Source organism: Carcharhinus amblyrhynchos, chromosome 30, assembly GCF_965287045.1.
Source record: "Carcharhinus amblyrhynchos chromosome 30, sCarAmb.v2.hapA, whole genome shotgun sequence".
In the NCBI taxonomy this organism is placed as follows: Eukaryota; Metazoa; Chordata; class Chondrichthyes; order Carcharhiniformes; family Carcharhinidae; genus Carcharhinus; species Carcharhinus amblyrhynchos.
The window spans coordinates 19289319-19306097 of NC_137353.1; the positions used below are offsets into that span (position 1 = coordinate 19289319).

At 43.8% G+C, this 16779-nt stretch overlaps 2 protein-coding genes across 4 annotated transcripts in view; one reads left to right on the forward strand and one right to left on the reverse strand.

Moving 5' to 3' along the window:
- acap3a (ArfGAP with coiled-coil, ankyrin repeat and PH domains 3a) overlaps window positions 1–6034 on the reverse strand; it is a 331287-nt gene extending 325253 nt beyond the window's left edge. Inside the window, exon 1 of the mRNA XM_080215115.1 lies at window positions 5772–6034. Within this exon, the coding sequence (XP_080071241.1) occupies window positions 5772–5860 (89 nt within the window). The 5' untranslated portion in view covers window positions 5861–6034. The remainder of the gene's footprint in view (window positions 1–5771) is intronic.
- A 9586-nt stretch (window positions 6035–15620) lies between these two features.
- LOC145360232 (tRNA pseudouridine synthase-like 1) overlaps window positions 15621–16779 on the forward strand; it is a 110522-nt gene continuing 109363 nt past the window's right edge. For all 3 annotated transcript variants that reach the window (XM_080215288.1, XM_080215290.1, XM_080215289.1), the window contains exon 1: window positions 15621–15716. In XM_080215288.1, the coding sequence (XP_080071414.1) occupies window positions 15661–15716 (56 nt within the window). In that variant the 5' untranslated portion in view covers window positions 15621–15660. The remainder of the gene's footprint in view (window positions 15717–16779) is intronic.

The window sequence follows — 16779 nt, forward strand, 5'->3', positions numbered from 1 at the left end:
GTAACACTTTACCCAAATTAACCGGAGTGTAATTTTGCATTTGCTATTTATAAAGACTGGTTATCTAACTGGTTCCTTCATGTTTGTTCAGCTACTCATGTCTTAATAGCAGCAGTTTGGATCACCTTGGCTTATGTACCTCTGTTACATAAATGAACAAATCAGTAACAGAATATTGAAGTGTAAGGAAGCTGACTTGATCACTGAAAAATCTGAGAATGGGATCCCATGTTTTGTTTTGAAGATAAGTTGAAGACAAATTCAAATTTTAACTTCTGCTATTCAAATAATTCCCTGTAGTTAAGATCTTATTAATATTATCAGTCTCAAATAGTCTGCGTGCAATCACGCACACAGATATAACACACACATAATTTACATACACATGCATAACACACTACACACACACACAAATAACACTCAGACATAACACAAACATCACACATACTAATAACACCCATACACATAAGTAACATGTACATGTAACACACAGTACATATCACACACCATACACACACCACACACTACATAACACAATAATAACACCTGCACATAATACAAACAAATAACACCCATACAAACACATGTAACACACACGCAATACACACTATGCACACATGCATAAGGCATCCTTTCATGTCTTTCTATTAACAGTTAGCCTGGATAATTTGTCTGAAGACTAAAAACTCATGACTTATTTTGTGATGCAGCATCACATGACAAAAGTAAGTTCAATTCCTAAATGTAGGAATGTTCTGAATTTTGTTACCATCTTTATTCATTTAAAATCCATGATATTTGTTTGTGTCCTTCTGTTTTCTTCTTGTTATTCTTTAGAAGGATGGATTTCCACAGAGTGGAGGTAAGCTATGTATAGGGACCCATCTGAGGCAGCATGCTTGCATATCCTTCAGGAAATGAAATACAATGGGAAGGGGTTGACAACTAACATTATCCCATCAAGATTCAATCCTCATTACCCTCAGGGATTTCCAGCAATATAAAGCTCCACGTGATAGTACACATCACCCCAAGCAAACTCTGAGACACTAAAAATACAAAGTTCCATGGACAGCACAGCACAGAAACAGGCCATTCACTCCAACTAGGGGACTTTCACAGCAACTTTATTGCTGTGTTAACGTAAGCCTACTTATGACACTAATAAATGCACTTCAAAACTTTAAACAGGCCTGCGTTGGTATTGATGTTCCACACAAGCTTGCCTCCCACCTTACTCTATCCAGGTTTATGAGCATTGGCTTTGGTTCCTTTCTCCCTCGTGTTTGTCTAGCTTCTTAAACCCACCTGTGCTAGTTGCTTCAACTATTCCTTGTGGTGGCAAGTTCTACAAACACAGCATCAGATTTTGAAATAGCACAGAACTCCAAATGTAGACAGGGAGGATCCAGAATTTGCATAAACAGACTTTTACAGATTTTACAGGAAATCTAAAATCAAAGCAGAAAATGCTGGAAAAACTCAGCAATTCTGGCAGTGTCTTTGAGAAAGAGAGAGACAGATTTAATGTTTTGAGTTCCAAAAAAGAGGCATATTGGACTCGAAAATTCTTCATAACTAAACCCTGTCAATTTGGTATCTCTTCACCATTGCTATGGTTCTAATATCTTTCCTGGACTAAATGCAGTATTGCAATTCTCGTTCAAGTTCAAATCTATGTAAAGGAGTTTTTAAAAATTCATTTAAGGGATGTGTCATTGGCTAGGCCAACTTTTACTGCCCATCCCTAACTGCCCTTGGGGAGATGGTAGTGAGCACGATTGACTGTAGCAGTTTGATACAACTGAGCGGCTTGCCAGACTATTTCAGAGGGCAATTAAGAGTCAACCACATTGCTGTGGATCTGGAGTCACATATAGGCCAGGCCAGACAAGCTTGGTAGATTTCCTTTCCTAAAGAACATTAATGAACCAGATTTGTTTTTAATAACAATGGTCATCAATAGATTTTTAATTCCAGATTGTTACTGAATTCAGATTCCACTAATCTGCCTTTGCGGGATTTGAACCCAGATTCCCAGAGTATTGTCCTGGGTCTCTGGATTACTAGTGAGTGGCAATGCCACTATGCCACCTCCCCTCTTTTTACTGAGCTTCCAATTTTAAAGGGGTATGTGTTGGCATCCCTGGGCACTTCTATATTCCTCTGCCCTCAAGAATCTTACAATTAGGTTTTATCTCATTATTTACCTCTCTGTTTTTTCTCAAAATGTACTACCTATATTTTTCCACACTGAGCTGCATCTAGCATCAGTCTAGCCTGTTTGCTGACCTCGCTGCATCCTCCTTAATCTTCTGCTCACATATCCACTAACTTAGCATCACTCACGGGGTTTGATATCATGCTTCTATTTCCAAACCATTTATATCAGTTTATCTCCTGCGGCATCTCACATGGACAATGATAGAATTGCGAATGATCCAGCACAGGAGGAGGCCATTCTGCCTGCTGTGCCTGTGCTGGATCAAGTGGTCTTCAGATACAGCAGCAGTTAAAAGGCAGGAGATGCTTGGACCAAGGCAAGCAACCATCATTCTGCCCTTTTCTTAAAAGTCATAATTCTGCTTTGATTTTAAAAATTTCCAGTATAAATTCCTACATCCCTGGAACGGAAAGAATCTATATTAACTTGCAGCACTACTACTGTACCTATCTAGTGGTGGTGGTGAGGCTGCAATTCATCAATGGAGAGTGGGTTTAATTACAGCTCCACAAGTTTCCATCCTCAATATTGACATGGGATTTTATTATGGGAAAAGTTAGCCGGAACTGCATGTAGATGTAACATTTCAATACCTTACATGGGGAATAGCAACCAATAGAACTGGGCAAAAATTTAGATGATGGTGGCAAAACGAGACTTTGTAGGAAAGGATTACAGGAAGCTTTAAAAGAATAGAAGCAGGAAGCCATGCAAAGAGAGCATTTGAAATATTGATCCATAAAGTGATGAAGCCAGTGGCGAGAGCTCCAGTAGCAGAGAGGTAGGATGTGTGTATAAATGTGGAGAATTCCCAAGGTGAAAGAATGCACTCTGGGCAATGGGCCAGATATGTGTAGCAAACTCACTCAGGGGCAAGGAGTATGCTAGTGATGTGCAGTCGGAGGCTGAGTCTCTGTTAGGAGCCAGTAATGGAGATGGAATTACATGCAGATGAGAAGCAAAGAGGATTGTTTCACTTTTACCGAAGCTTAGGAAGTTTTGATTGATCCAGAAGATGATGTTGGATGGACCGCTGGATGGAGCAGCAGCATTCTTGTCCATGTCACACAAACTGGTATTTAGATAATGACTCAGAGAGGAAGGATAGCACTAGGTTTCCTTCAACGCCTTTTTATCTTTAACTGGACTCCTAATTCAAGGCTGTGACAACAATGCAGAACATGGAAATTACTGTCCTCTGTGTTCTGCCACATTTGCTTTTTCCGATATTTGGACTGTGACTTTTCCCTTTCTACTGCGCGACAACAATTTTGGCAATCGAGCAGGAGATTCCCAGATATTGAGGCTCTTACACAATGGTCAGTGAGTGACCTGGTTGACACAGCCTTGATCCCTAGCAATCACTGGGCAAACAGTGAAGCCTACACAACAGCCTGGTTCGCACACTGACCCATGGGTCAATAATTTGAGCAGCTACACAATAAATGCTTCCAGGATGGAAATCTAACATGTAGACCCCTTTGCCTATGATTAGAATCCATTCTTAGGATATACTGCAAGTTGGCCTTTATTGCCCACCCTCTGTTGCTTTTGACTGGGCGCAATTAGCCATCTTTCCCATAGGTGTGGATGTGAGGTGGACAGGGCATGGTATGGGCGGCAGGTTCGAAGGAGAGCAGGAGGAATGTGGCAGCTATGAGGTGTAACTCATTCTGACCACGTCATCACTGCTTTTTGAACTTTGTCAGCTAGACCAACATTTATTGTCCATCCCTCACTACCTTTGAGAAGCTGCCTTCTTGAACCACGGCAGCCCATGTGGCGTAGGTACCCACAGTGCTGTAAGGGAAGGAATTCTCTAGGATTTTGATCCAGCGAAATTGAAGGAACGGTGATTATAGCTCTGAGTCAGGATAGTGAGTGAATTTGGGAGAAACTTGCAGGTGGTGATGCTCCCGTGTGTCTGTTGCCCGCAGTAGAGGGCATGGGTTTGGAAGGCACTGCCTGGTGAATTGTTGCCTCGTATAAATGGTACACACAGTGTACTGGAGGTGTGAGAGAGTAAGCATTTATGGTGGTGGATGGGGTGCCCATCAAATGGGGCTGCTTTGTCCTGCATTCTGTGGAGTTTGAGCATTGTTGAAGCTGCACTCATCCAGGCAAAATGTGACTTGTAGATAGATGATGGACAGGTTTTGGGGAAATGAGATATAGAAGTTGATAGTGCACAGAACCAATATGTACATATCTAGGAGTTAACTCAATTACTATCACTGCTCTTTGGTTAACCCCCCTGAAACCATCCACATAGCTCTTAGTAAGACTCACTGCTCTGTTCACAGCATCTTACAGACAATAGTGGTACCCACAACGAAATATATAGTAATCCAGTCCAATTGCAGGGATGAAGGAAAAGAGACTTCAACCGAGGAAATAAGTAACTTGCATGATTTAAACATAACACAGCAATCAAAAGCACGCTGATGCACAGAACAGGAGCGGAGATGTCCATTATTACACATCTGCCTTTATCCTCAGCGTGGCATTTTTACGGGCACAGAATTAAGGACCGTTTCTCACCCCGCTCCCCAATATCAAGATCCGACATCATGCAATCTCTTGCCATCAAACACACACACACACACACAAAAAGATCACAAATTGACAAACGAGCAGAAATCTAACAACGACTGAATCGAGTGGAGCTGGATTCGGAAATGACTGGGAAATAATGTGAGGCTAAGATTTTCTTAAATGAGGAACGGCGCCTCTCGCCCTCCTTTGCAGTTACTGCACTGGCTGCAACTGACAGCAGAAATGCCACAAGTCCAGTGACAGGGCGGCCCATTACTTAATTGTATTTATTGCCACACTGCTCCGCCACCCCCAACGACCCCCCCCCACCCCCGCGTCACTATTATCATTAAGGTGTTAAGTCCTTCGGCACCAGGCAACCACTGTGCAGCATCATCTAACAAAAGAGAAAAAACACCGCATGGCGGTTGGCTATTATTTCAACATTTTGGATGGATTAGCTACTGCTGAAATTGCAGAACATCGCGGGGCCACGGCAAGAAATCGCCCGCTGCCTTGTCCCATTTGGGGAAAAAAAAGGGCGTTTTAAAATGGACAAGAGTAAACGTCCTGATGTATGTCTGTCAATCTTGCTCCCGTCCTAGGTCCCACCACACCGGGGGGAGAGTGACCACCACCCCTACTTTCGCCAGGAAACTATTGTCACAGGGCAATTTGTGCAACGCGTGTGTCTTTTGACAGAACACCTTTTGTGAAGGCTCACACTCTGTTCCTGAAGGGCGTCCCATTCAGCGGCTGAAACAGGCGTTATTTCAGCTGCTTTGAGTAGGAATGTAATGGAACCAGTACAGCCTCGCCTTTTAAGGCTCATATTCACACAGTACGTTTTATGAATATATCTGCAAACTCGAAATAATGCTGGGTTTGCCAGATTTTCTCTGAATTTAAGGTATATATTACATCCCCATTGTTACATGCCTACAGCACCTACTCTCAGAATCAATGAATCCAGCCAGATATAAGTCATGTCCAATGATTGCACACCCCTTACCTGAACCGAGGGGAATCTTTCACACACTCTTCAAAATCCACTGTCATTTTGAGGCTGTCTTTCTCTCTCGTTTGGCATTCACCCTTCATTTAGTCTGCTCATCGCCTGATCCAAAGGGAAGGGAAGGGGAGGGGGTGGGGGAGGACAAGACAAACGCGGAGGATAAGCCTGCGACCCCGGGCTTGATTTAGTCCAAAATGGTAGGAATGGTTTGCATCGAATCCCAGACTCTCGGAGCCATTCTCTTGCTCCCTCTGCCTCTTTGCCGGGATACAGAGGATCGCACAGCCGAACCCACGCCTCTGAGAGCTGTCAATCAGACTAGTGTGGAGGGGAACGCCCGGCGGGGCGCTGTGACGACCCAGGGGGCCGCCATCTTTGATAAAGGCGCGGTGCGCGTCAGTGACTATCCACTGGGGCTACAATTGATTGGACTTTCAGCTTCAAAAAAAAGTTTTAAAGTTTATTTATTAGTGTTACAAGTAGGCGTACATTAACACTGCAATGAAGTTACTGCGAAAATCCCCTAGTCGCCACACTCCGGCGCCTGTTCGGGTACAAGGAGGGAGAATTCAGCATGGTTAATCCACCTAACCAGCATGTCTTTCGGACTGTGGAAGGAAACCAGAACACCCGGACGAAACCCACACAGACGTGGGGAGAACGTGCATACTTCTGCACAGCCAGGAATTGAACCCAGGTCCCTGGTGCTTGTGAGGCAGCAGTGCTAATCACTGTTTCACAGATCAAATGCAGGAGTCCAGGTTGGGGAGCCCAAACAGGGGCAAATGCCCAGGATGAAATAAAAGGACTGATTAATGATTGGAGATGTACATGGACCGCTGCTTGGTGTTAGTATACAGATTTTCCCCACACTGAGAATGAAGCCATTTTTATTCCAGTGTGACTGCTTCATTGATAAACTCTCCATTCCCATTCTGTCTGAATCAACAGAGACACTGACAACCCCAGGAATGGCCACTGCCCCCAAACCACCACCCTCTGTCATTCCCTTATTTCTCTTTGCTGATTGTCTTTTAAGGGCAACACAGCAGAGTAAGGGTCACCTGACCTGGGTGACCAATCAGGAATCAGGGTGTGGAATCAATCTATGGTGAGAAAGATTCTGAGGGAGACACATTTTGGAAGCAAACTACAGCCCACGTTGCTGCTATACAATTCTTGTTAATAAATATCTTTTGTGTACACGAATGAAGTCTGTGAAAGTGCATCTTTACATGTGGCAATGAGGATAAATTATCCTGACACCCAGTTTTAATCAAAGTCTGAAACAAAAAGTACTCAGCAGAATGCCTCACTTTGGATGAAGAGACCCATTAGACTCCTCCATGGAACACTGATCACAATATGCCAATTGCCTTGGATATTATCTCCAGCAAATGGAATAGGGGAGGAGACAAATGCAAAGCAATTCTCCTAAGTGTCTATGGAGCTCAGACATATAACCTTATTTGCAATCTTACTGCACCAAGCATGCTTGACTCCAAATAATTTAGGCAGCTCCTCAATTTAGTGAACGCTCAATTGCAAAATCAACCATCAAACACTCCAGAGATTTTAATTTACTTTGAGGGTGAGAGCCCCGGGCAAATCGATCGTGACTTACATTGCTAAACGGGAGCAATTATCGGAGTACTGTGATTTTGGAGCCACCCTAAATGACATATTACGAGATAAGTTAGTCTGTGTCATGAATAACGCAATTCAACGCAGATTATTTGCAGAGGTTGACATAAGTTTTAAATGAGCAATGGAGAGAGCATTGGCCATGGAAAGTGCTGCAAAAGAATGCACAAAATGGTACCGTTCAGCAGTTAGGGCAGGAACCTCCAGTCAGCTGTGGCGCCAAAACCATCGAACCAGTCATGAAGTGGGAAACAATTTCAGCTACCAACAAAACAAAAAGGTACAGAATAGGCAGTTAGTAATGCTTGAAGGGGAATGTTATAGATGTGGAGGTAATCACACTGTAACAGTCATATCAGTTTAAGGACGCTTTTTATTATCACAAAAGAGTACAATTGAAAAAGCTGTGCAGAGCTAAGTCAAGATCTTACAAGTATACAAGGTGGAACACCAGTGATCCTGGTATTCACTCTTTGTTTAACCTAAAAACAGGCAAGATTGACCCTATTACTATAATGCCCTGGGAAGCCTCTTAAGATGGAAGTGTATGCAGGGACATAGTCACTGAGATGGGCATGCATACACCTAGACAGGGAGTCCAACCATTAAACATGAAGACCACTTCTGCCAAATCGAAGACTTATCTGGGAGAAGCAATAGAAATAAAAAGCACCCCAATGGTACCTGTAAACTATGGACAATAATCCTACCCAGCTCCCAGGAATAATAGTGAAAGGTGAAGGACCAAACCTTCTCGACCATGATTAGCTTGAAGAAATCAAGTTGAATTAGGCTGAGATTTTTCAAGTGTGGGAAGGGTGCCCAAACTGATAAGAAAATATGAGAGCATCTTCTTGATGAATTAGGCAAAATGAAAGGGCTAAATGCTAACATTTATGTGGATCTGGAGGCAACTCCCAATTCTTTAGGAGAAGACCTGTACCATATGCCTTATAGGAAAAAGTGGAAACTGACTTAAACAGATTGGAAGAACTAGACATTACACAGCCAGTTCAGTTCACTTCTCAGAGTGGGCATCACACATAGTATTGAAACCGACAAGACCATTCACATTTGCGGAAGTTGTAAGCTAACAGTTAATCAGGCCGCCAAGCTGGATAAAAATCCAATCCTGAGAATTGAGGACGTGTATGCAAAGCTGGCAGGAGGTCAATCTTACACAAAAGCTGGATATGGGTCATGCATATCAGTGACTCGAATTAGATGATGATGGGCTATGTCATGAAAAATACACACAAAAGCATATTCCAATATACATGCCTGCCTTTTGGCCTGTCTTTGGCACGTGCAATATTCCAAATAACATAGGAGAGTCTGATATAGGGGCTACGTAGGTTGTAGTGTACCTTGATGATGTCCTTATAACAGGATCAAAAGAAACTGAGCAATTGCAGAGTTGGAAGGGGTATTAAAGAAATTTCAGAGGCTGGAGTTCACCTCAAGAAAGAGAAGTACACCTTTTAAACCACTGAGGAGACCAAGCTGGGGTACTGTGTAGATACACAATGATTATATCCCGTGACAGATAAGGTTACGCTGATAAAGGAGGCACCTGTCCCTATAAATATAACTGAACTCAAATAATTTTGGGGATGGCAAACTACCATGGATGTTTTTTTAGCAAACTTATCAACAATATTGTCCCCCTTACATTTTCTGTTGAAGAAACACCATCATTGGTCTTGGAAGCTCCCCAAAAGCAAGCTTTCAATTGAAACATGGAAACATAGAAAATAGGAGCAGGAGGACATCATTCAGCCCTCCGAGGCTGCTCCGCCATTCATTACGATCATGGCTGATTGTCCACCTTGATAATCTAATCCTGCTTTCTCCCCATAGTCTTTGATCCCATCGCCTCAAGTACTATATCTGGCCACCTCTTGAACACAATCAATGTTTTGGCAATTGCTGCATTCCTCAAACATGTTAGTACACTTTCACCCAAGAACTGATTTGACCCTGCAATGTCTCGCCACATGATGTTGGTGCAATGTTGTCCCATGAGATGGGTGACAGCTCTGAAAGGTCAATAGGGTATGTATCGACAACCCCTTCAGAGACCGAAAAAGGCTACTCACAAATCGAGAAGGAAGAACAACCTTTGGCATCAAGAAATTCCACCAGTGTTTACATGGTAGATACTTAACCATTGATTCTGACCACAATCTGCTCTCGAGTCTCTTCAAAGAGGATAAGGCTACCCTGCTGATTACCTCGGCAAGAATTCAATGATGGCATTAACTCAGTCCACCTACAAATATACTTTCAAACATCGAGCTGGAATGTACACAGCGAATGCAGATGCTCTTAGCCACTTAACCTTGCAAAAAAGTATCACATGTATTCTAGTACCACAAAAAATCATCATGGCATTAAATTTTTAGATAGGTTGCCAGTCTCGGTGAAGCAGGTCAGAAATTGAACCAATCAAGATCCACCTCTGTCCAAAGTGAGAGACAAAATACTCCAGGATGGGTAAGTGAAACAGTTTCCGAGGAAATAAAAGCATTCTTTACTGGCCAGAATGAATTGCATTGTCAAAATGGTGTCATAATCTATGGAGCAAGAATGGTCGTTCCTGTGCCAGGCAGAGAATTGTTCCTCACTGAAATCACGGCGTTCATTGAAGATGAAGATGTTTGTCAGGAGTTATGTGTGATGGCCTGGTATTGATGCTGATATCGAGAAGCTAGTCAAGCACTGTCAACAGTGCCAGCTGCAACAAAGGTTTCCTGCTACAGCCCCACTGCACCCTTGGGAATAGCCTGGCCGGCCATGGGTACTAATCCATATTCATTATATTGTTTCATTCCTGGGCACAATGTTTTTATTCTTGATTCATGCACACTCTAAATGAATGAACATTTTTGAGGTGAAGTCACCTACATCACATACTACCATGAAAGATTATGCCAATACTTTTCAACTGACGGATTACATAGAAACATAGAAGAGAGGCCATTTGGTCCTTTGAGCCTGCTTTGCCATTCATTATGATCATGGCTGCTCATCCAATTCAATAGTCTAATCCTGCTTTTTTTCATAACATTTGATTCCATTCATTCCAAGTGCTATATCCAGCCGCTTCTTGAATACATTCAATGTTTTAGCATCAACTACCTCCTGTGGTAATGAATTCCACAGGCTCACCACTCTTTGGGTGAAGAAATGTCCTCTCACCTCCGCCCTAAATAGTCTACCTTGAATCCTCAAACTGTGACCCCTGGTACCTTAAGTCATGGTGCCAGACAACGGAACTGCATTCACAAGCGCTGAGCTTCAAACTTCAATGCTCTCAATGGTATTAAACACATTAGAACTGCACCTTACCACTCAGCGTCAAATGGATTCCCTTTTTCCTCCCTCACTTACTTCATTTCACCCTCCAAACTTTTCTTCCACCCTCTGTCCCACCATTTCCCCCTCTGATCTCTGCCTCTTTCACCTCCCTCCTATCTCCCTCCCTCATCTTAGTCCTTCCTCATCTCTCTAAAACAAAAAGGGCAGTCACGCTGCTCGAAGTGTATTATAGACCTCCAAAGAGTGGAAGGGAGTTAGAAGAGGAAATATGTAGACAGATGTCTGAGTGCGTAAAAACAATAGGACTGTAACCATTGGGGACTGAACCACCCTAATATCAACTGGGGAAGAAACAGTGTGATGGTACAAGGGCACAACATTCTTGAACTGCATTCAAGAGAACTTTTTAGACAGTGTGGAACAAGCTGGAGAGGGGCTGCAAATCTAAATATGTCTTAGGACAAGTGGATGAAGTATCAGTGGGTGACTATTTTTGAGATAGTGACCACAATGCAGTTAGATTTAGCATTATCATGGAAAAGGACAGAGATAGAACAGGAGTAAAAGTTCTAAACTGGGGGGGAAGACAAATTTTACAAAGCTGAGAGGTGAGCTGGCAAAAGTGGATGGATACAGCTGTTAGAAAGAAAGACAGTATCAAAGCAGTAGGAGGCATTCAAAGGTGAGATTCTACAGGTACATTGTAGACAGGTCCCCTGTAAATAAAAAGGGTGGGACTGTCAAATCTAGAACCTCCTGCTTATCCAGAAGCATACAGGGTAAAATGAAGGAGAAAAAGAAAGCTTGGCAGACACAAAAGTCCAATATAGAGGAGTATAGAAAGTACAGGGCTGAAAATGAAAATTAGGGAAGCAAAGAGAAGCTATAAAAAATATTGGCAGGTAAAATCAAAGAAAATCCTAAGATGTTTTACCAGTACATTAAGAGTAAGAGAATAATTAAGAAAAAGGCAGGGCCTATCAGGGATGTAGATGATAACTTGTGGGTTGATTCAAAAGTTGTGGACAGGGTTCTCAATGAGTTCTTTGTCTTCACTAAGGAGAGGGATGACTCAGACATTCTAGTCAAAGACGAGGAGTATGAAATATTAGACACAATAACCATTGTGAGAGAGAAAGTATTGGCATCCTTGAAGGTGGATAAATCACCAGGGCCAAATGGATTGTGTCCCTGGCAGGTGAAGGAAACCAGAGTGGAAATAACAGATTCTCAGAGGATCATTTCCCAATCTTCACTACACCCAGAGGATTGGAGGTCTGTGAATGTTGTACCATTATTTAAAATGGTGCGAAGGATAAGCCAGAAAACTATAGGTTGGTCAGTCTGAATTTGGTGGTGGGTAAGTGATTGGAAACAATTCTGAGAGATAGGATAAACTGTCACTTAGAAAGGAACTGATTGATCAGGGATAGTAGGCATGGTTTTGTTAGAGAAGATTGTGTCTTACTAACTTAATAGAATTTTTTGAGAAAGAAACAGGGAGGATTAATGAGGGTAGTGTATTGGATTTCAGTAAAGAATTTAACAAAGTCCCACAAGGCAGACGGGTCAGAAAAGTGATATCTCAAAGAAAATAGGGGAATGTGGCTGGTGTCTAGATTTTATGATGCATGACAGCTGACAGCATTGCTGCTGAACTAACTTTATTACATATTTTCATAACATAAACATTCAACTGCAAGGCATCTGAAGATTTGTTTCCAACAATCTCTAACATCTTAGCTTCAGCCCCCTGGATCAGATGGCCCTATATATAGTCCAGAGTAAATTGTACAGTTTATAATACTGGAGTCCAGAACAAGAATCACTTACCATGACAGCAGATTGGATCTAAAATTGGCTCAGTGACAGAAAGCAAAGATCAATTGATGATTTTGTGAATGGAAATTGTTTCTTGTGGTGTTCCACAAGGCTCAGTGTTGGAGCCCTCAGTGTTGTATATATTTATGATTCAGACTTAAATGTGGAAGACATCATTGGGAATTGGAGAAGATATAAAAATTGTCCATATAGTTCATAGTTTACAGGATAGTTGCTGTCTCCAGATTGATATCAATGGTTTGGTTAAATGGGTAGAAAACTGGAAAGTGGAATTCAATCCGGAAAAGTGTGCATTTGGGGAGGGAAAACAAAGAAGAGAATGCGCAATGAATGGGAAGATATTGAGAAGGGTTGAGGAAGAGAGACCCTTGGAGTACATGTCCGCAGGTCCTTGAAGGTGGCAGGACAGGTGGACAAGGTGGTCAAGAAAGCAGATGGAATACTATATTTTATTGACGGAATACAAAAGCAGCGATGTAATGCAAGAACTGTATAAAATGCTGATTAGGCCACAGCTGGAACTGTGTGTCATTTTGGTCACCACATTATAGGAAGGAGGCAGTGTACAGGAAGTTTACAAGAATGTTGTCAGGGCTTGAAAATTGTAGCAATGAGGAGAGATCAGATAGGCTAGTTTTTTTTTGAAACAGAGGAAGTAACACCTAATTGAGGTGTTATGAGGAGGTTAGATAGGATGGACTGGAAAGACTTGTTTCCTGTGTCTGACAGATCAATTACAAATGGGCATTGATTTAAGGTAACTGCTAAGAAGATTAAAGTGATATAAGAAAAATCACCCAGACGGTGATGGGAATCTGGGAATTTACTGCCTATGTTGGTAGTTGAGGCCAAAATGCTCAACTCATTTAAAAGGAATGCTGGATCTGCGTCTGAAGTGCTGGGACCTGCAAAGCTGTGAACCAGGTGCTGGAAAGTGGGATTAAAATGAGCAGCAACATTCTTCTAACCTATTTTAATTGAAATAGACAGAATGGGCTGATTTGGCCATTCTGTACCTTTTTTATTGGTTCTTATCATGTGCTCCTCTCCCTCTCTATCTCTCCAAGGTTCTTCAAACCCTGCCCCAACCACTCATCTCCCTCCTTAATCTCCATCCCTGCCTCACTTCCACCCCTCCCTCATTGCTCCCCCTACAATCATCGTCTCCATTATCCTCTCATCTCCCGCCCTCCTCATTTCCGTTCCCTTGTTCTGATATCTGCCCCTCCTTCATTTCCCTCTTTCCCACCCACCCTGATCATATTCTCAGTTTCATCTCCTTCCTTCCTTCATCTTTATCCCTCCCTCATTCAGCTTCCTCTCATCCTCTTCCTGCCTCCCACCCTTCAACTCCATATTTCCCTTATCCCCCCTCCATCACTCATTACTTACCATCTCCCTTCCTCATCCATTCCTCCCTCCCTCCTGCATTTTCTCTCCCTCCTTCCCTTACCTTGTCTCTCAGAGTCCATTGTTCCCTCATCTCCCTCAGAGGTCCATCTCCCCTCATATCCCTGTCTCTCCCCTTTATCTCCCTTCCTCCCTCATCTGCCCTCACTCACCTTCTCCCTGACATGCTCCCCTTTAAATCCCCAGCATCTCCCTCTGTCCAAAATTTGTCTCATCACCCACCCTCCCCTATCTCCCCCTCACTCATCTCCCAATTGCCCTCCTCCTCTTTCCTCCCATCCCCATGTCTCTCCACCTTCCCTCTCTCCCTCCCTTCCCTTTATCTCCACCTCTCTCATCTTGCTCTGTCATCTTCCTCAATCACTTATCTCCTTTCTCATGTCCTTCCCTCCCTCATTTCTTTCCTTCGCCTTCTCTCCCTTACCTCCCCACATCTGCCGCTCCCTAGCTCTTCTTCTTCTGTCAGCCACATTTCCATCCCTCCCTCACCTTCTTCCTTTTCTCCATCCCTTATCTGCTGGGGCCCCTCCTCCATCATCTTCTACTGTCATGTCCGTCAGCTCCCTCCACTCTCATGTTCTCTGCTCTCTCCCTCATCACCATCCTTCCCTGCATCTCCATTTCCCACAGTCCTTCAACGTCCACATTCCTGGTTCATATGGTGGCATGGTGACACAGTACTTAGCACTGCTGCCTCACAGTGTCAGGGACCCGGGTTCGATTACTGGCCTGAATCATTCTCTGTGCGGAGTTTGCATGTTCTCGTTGTGTCTGCGTGTGTTTCCTCCCAGTCTGAAAGATGTGCGGGTTAGGTGCATTGACCATGATAAATTGTCACTCAGTGTACCCTAACAGGCACCGGAATGTGGCCACTAGGGAATTTTCACAGTAACTTCATTGCAGTGTTAACATATACCTACATGTGAAACATATTTCTCCCTCCATCCATCTCCTTCCCTCAATTTCCTCCCCATTTCCCTGATCACCCTCATCTCCCAAACCCTGCTTCTCACCTTCCTTTCTCCTTTCTAAATCTTCCTCCATCTTCTCTCTCCTTGTCTCTCCTACCTTCCCTCATCCCCAACCTCAGTTCCTTCAATTCCTCCCTCACCTCTCCCTCCCTCGTCATCTCTCTCCTTCATCTCTCTCTGTCTCCCTCATCATCTCTCCCTCACCATCATCTCTCTCTCTCCCTCATCATCTTTCCCTTCCCCCCTCATCTCTCTCTCACCCTCACTCATCTTTCCCTCACCTTCCCTCATCTCTCTCTTCCTCTGTCTCTTTCTCCCTCTCTCGCCGCCAAAGCGGAGCGCCGCCTCTCAGTGGCTCTTACCCAATGACGGTCTCAGCTGTGCGTCGCAAATAGAGAAGGCCCCCGAATGCGCCCTATCTCCGGCTCTGCGACCCTACCGCTGCTGCTCTAAACAGCGCCTGTCTAAATGTCCCACCCGCGCGGGGAGACTGGCAGCGCCGCAAAGCGTCAGGATTGATCATAAATATCAGATAAAATATTAAAGAGATGATTAACTTATTCTGTGCTGTCTGCAGTCGGCATGTTAGTGTATATTGGTGTCAGGATGTTGTTGTTGTGCTCCGGGGGTCCTGGCTGCCTCCTGTCGCTCTGGGGATTTGGGCAGATTGTCTCCGGGCGGCAGCTCCAGTGCGACCAATGGCGGAGAGGGCGCGGTATTTAATATATTTCCAGTATCGGGGCACAGGCTACAGGTGGGTGCACAAACTGTCAAAGTTTATTTATTAGTGTCACACGTAGGCTTACATTAACACTGCAATGAAGTTACTGTGAAAGTTCCCTCGTCACCACACTCCAGCACCTGTTCGGGTACACTGAGGGAGAATTTATCATGGCCAATGCACTCTAACCAGCACGTCCTTCGGACTGTGGGAGGAAACCCACGCAGACACAGGGAGAATGTGCAGATTTTGCACAGACAGTGACCCAAGCCAGGAATGGAAACCAGGTCCCTGGTGCTGTGAGGCATGAATGCTAATTTGGAAAGTTACGATTGCCGCTCTGCCCAATCTCAGGTCTCAGATTGGCCCTGGCCAACGGACTGCAGTTTCTTTCACCCCAGTGTCTCAGAGGAAAGCAGAATTGGCCCGGCAGCCCAATTGCATCCTGATGGCTATTGAGTGACTCCTGCCCATCACACCCCTGCTACCTCAGCTTGGGTAAAGAGGGTCCGAGCCCTGCCACTTGTAAGTGAAAAATAGCTGCTTGCCTGAGAGCTCCTGATTTTCTGATTTGATTTGTATTTATGTGTATTGGGATATAATGAAAAGTATTGTTTCTTGTGCGCTATACAGACAAGGCTTACTGTTCATAGAGTATGTAGGGGAGAAGGAAAGGAGAGGGTGCAGAATATAGTGTTGTGTTGAGTTGAGGTTAGAGTGCAGAGAAAGATCAGTTTAGTATATAGTAGATCCATTCAGAAGTCTGATGGCAGCAGGGAAGAAGCTCGTTGGTTGGTCCGGACAGAGAAAGGTGGAACGTGATCTGTATGGGGTCCTTGATTATGCTGGCTGCTTTTCTGAGATAATGGAAAGTGTGGATGGAGTCAGTGAATGGGAGGCTGGTTTGCGTGATGGACTGGGCTCTGTTTACAACCCTTTGTAGTTTTTTTTTGTGGCCTTGGTCAGAACAGGAGCCATACCAAGCTGTGATACAACCAGAAATGATGCTTTTTATGGTGCTGACCATAAGCCATAAACAAGCGTCATTGGGAGGGGAGAGAAGTAAATACGTTTCACTTTAGGTCACCATGGATCA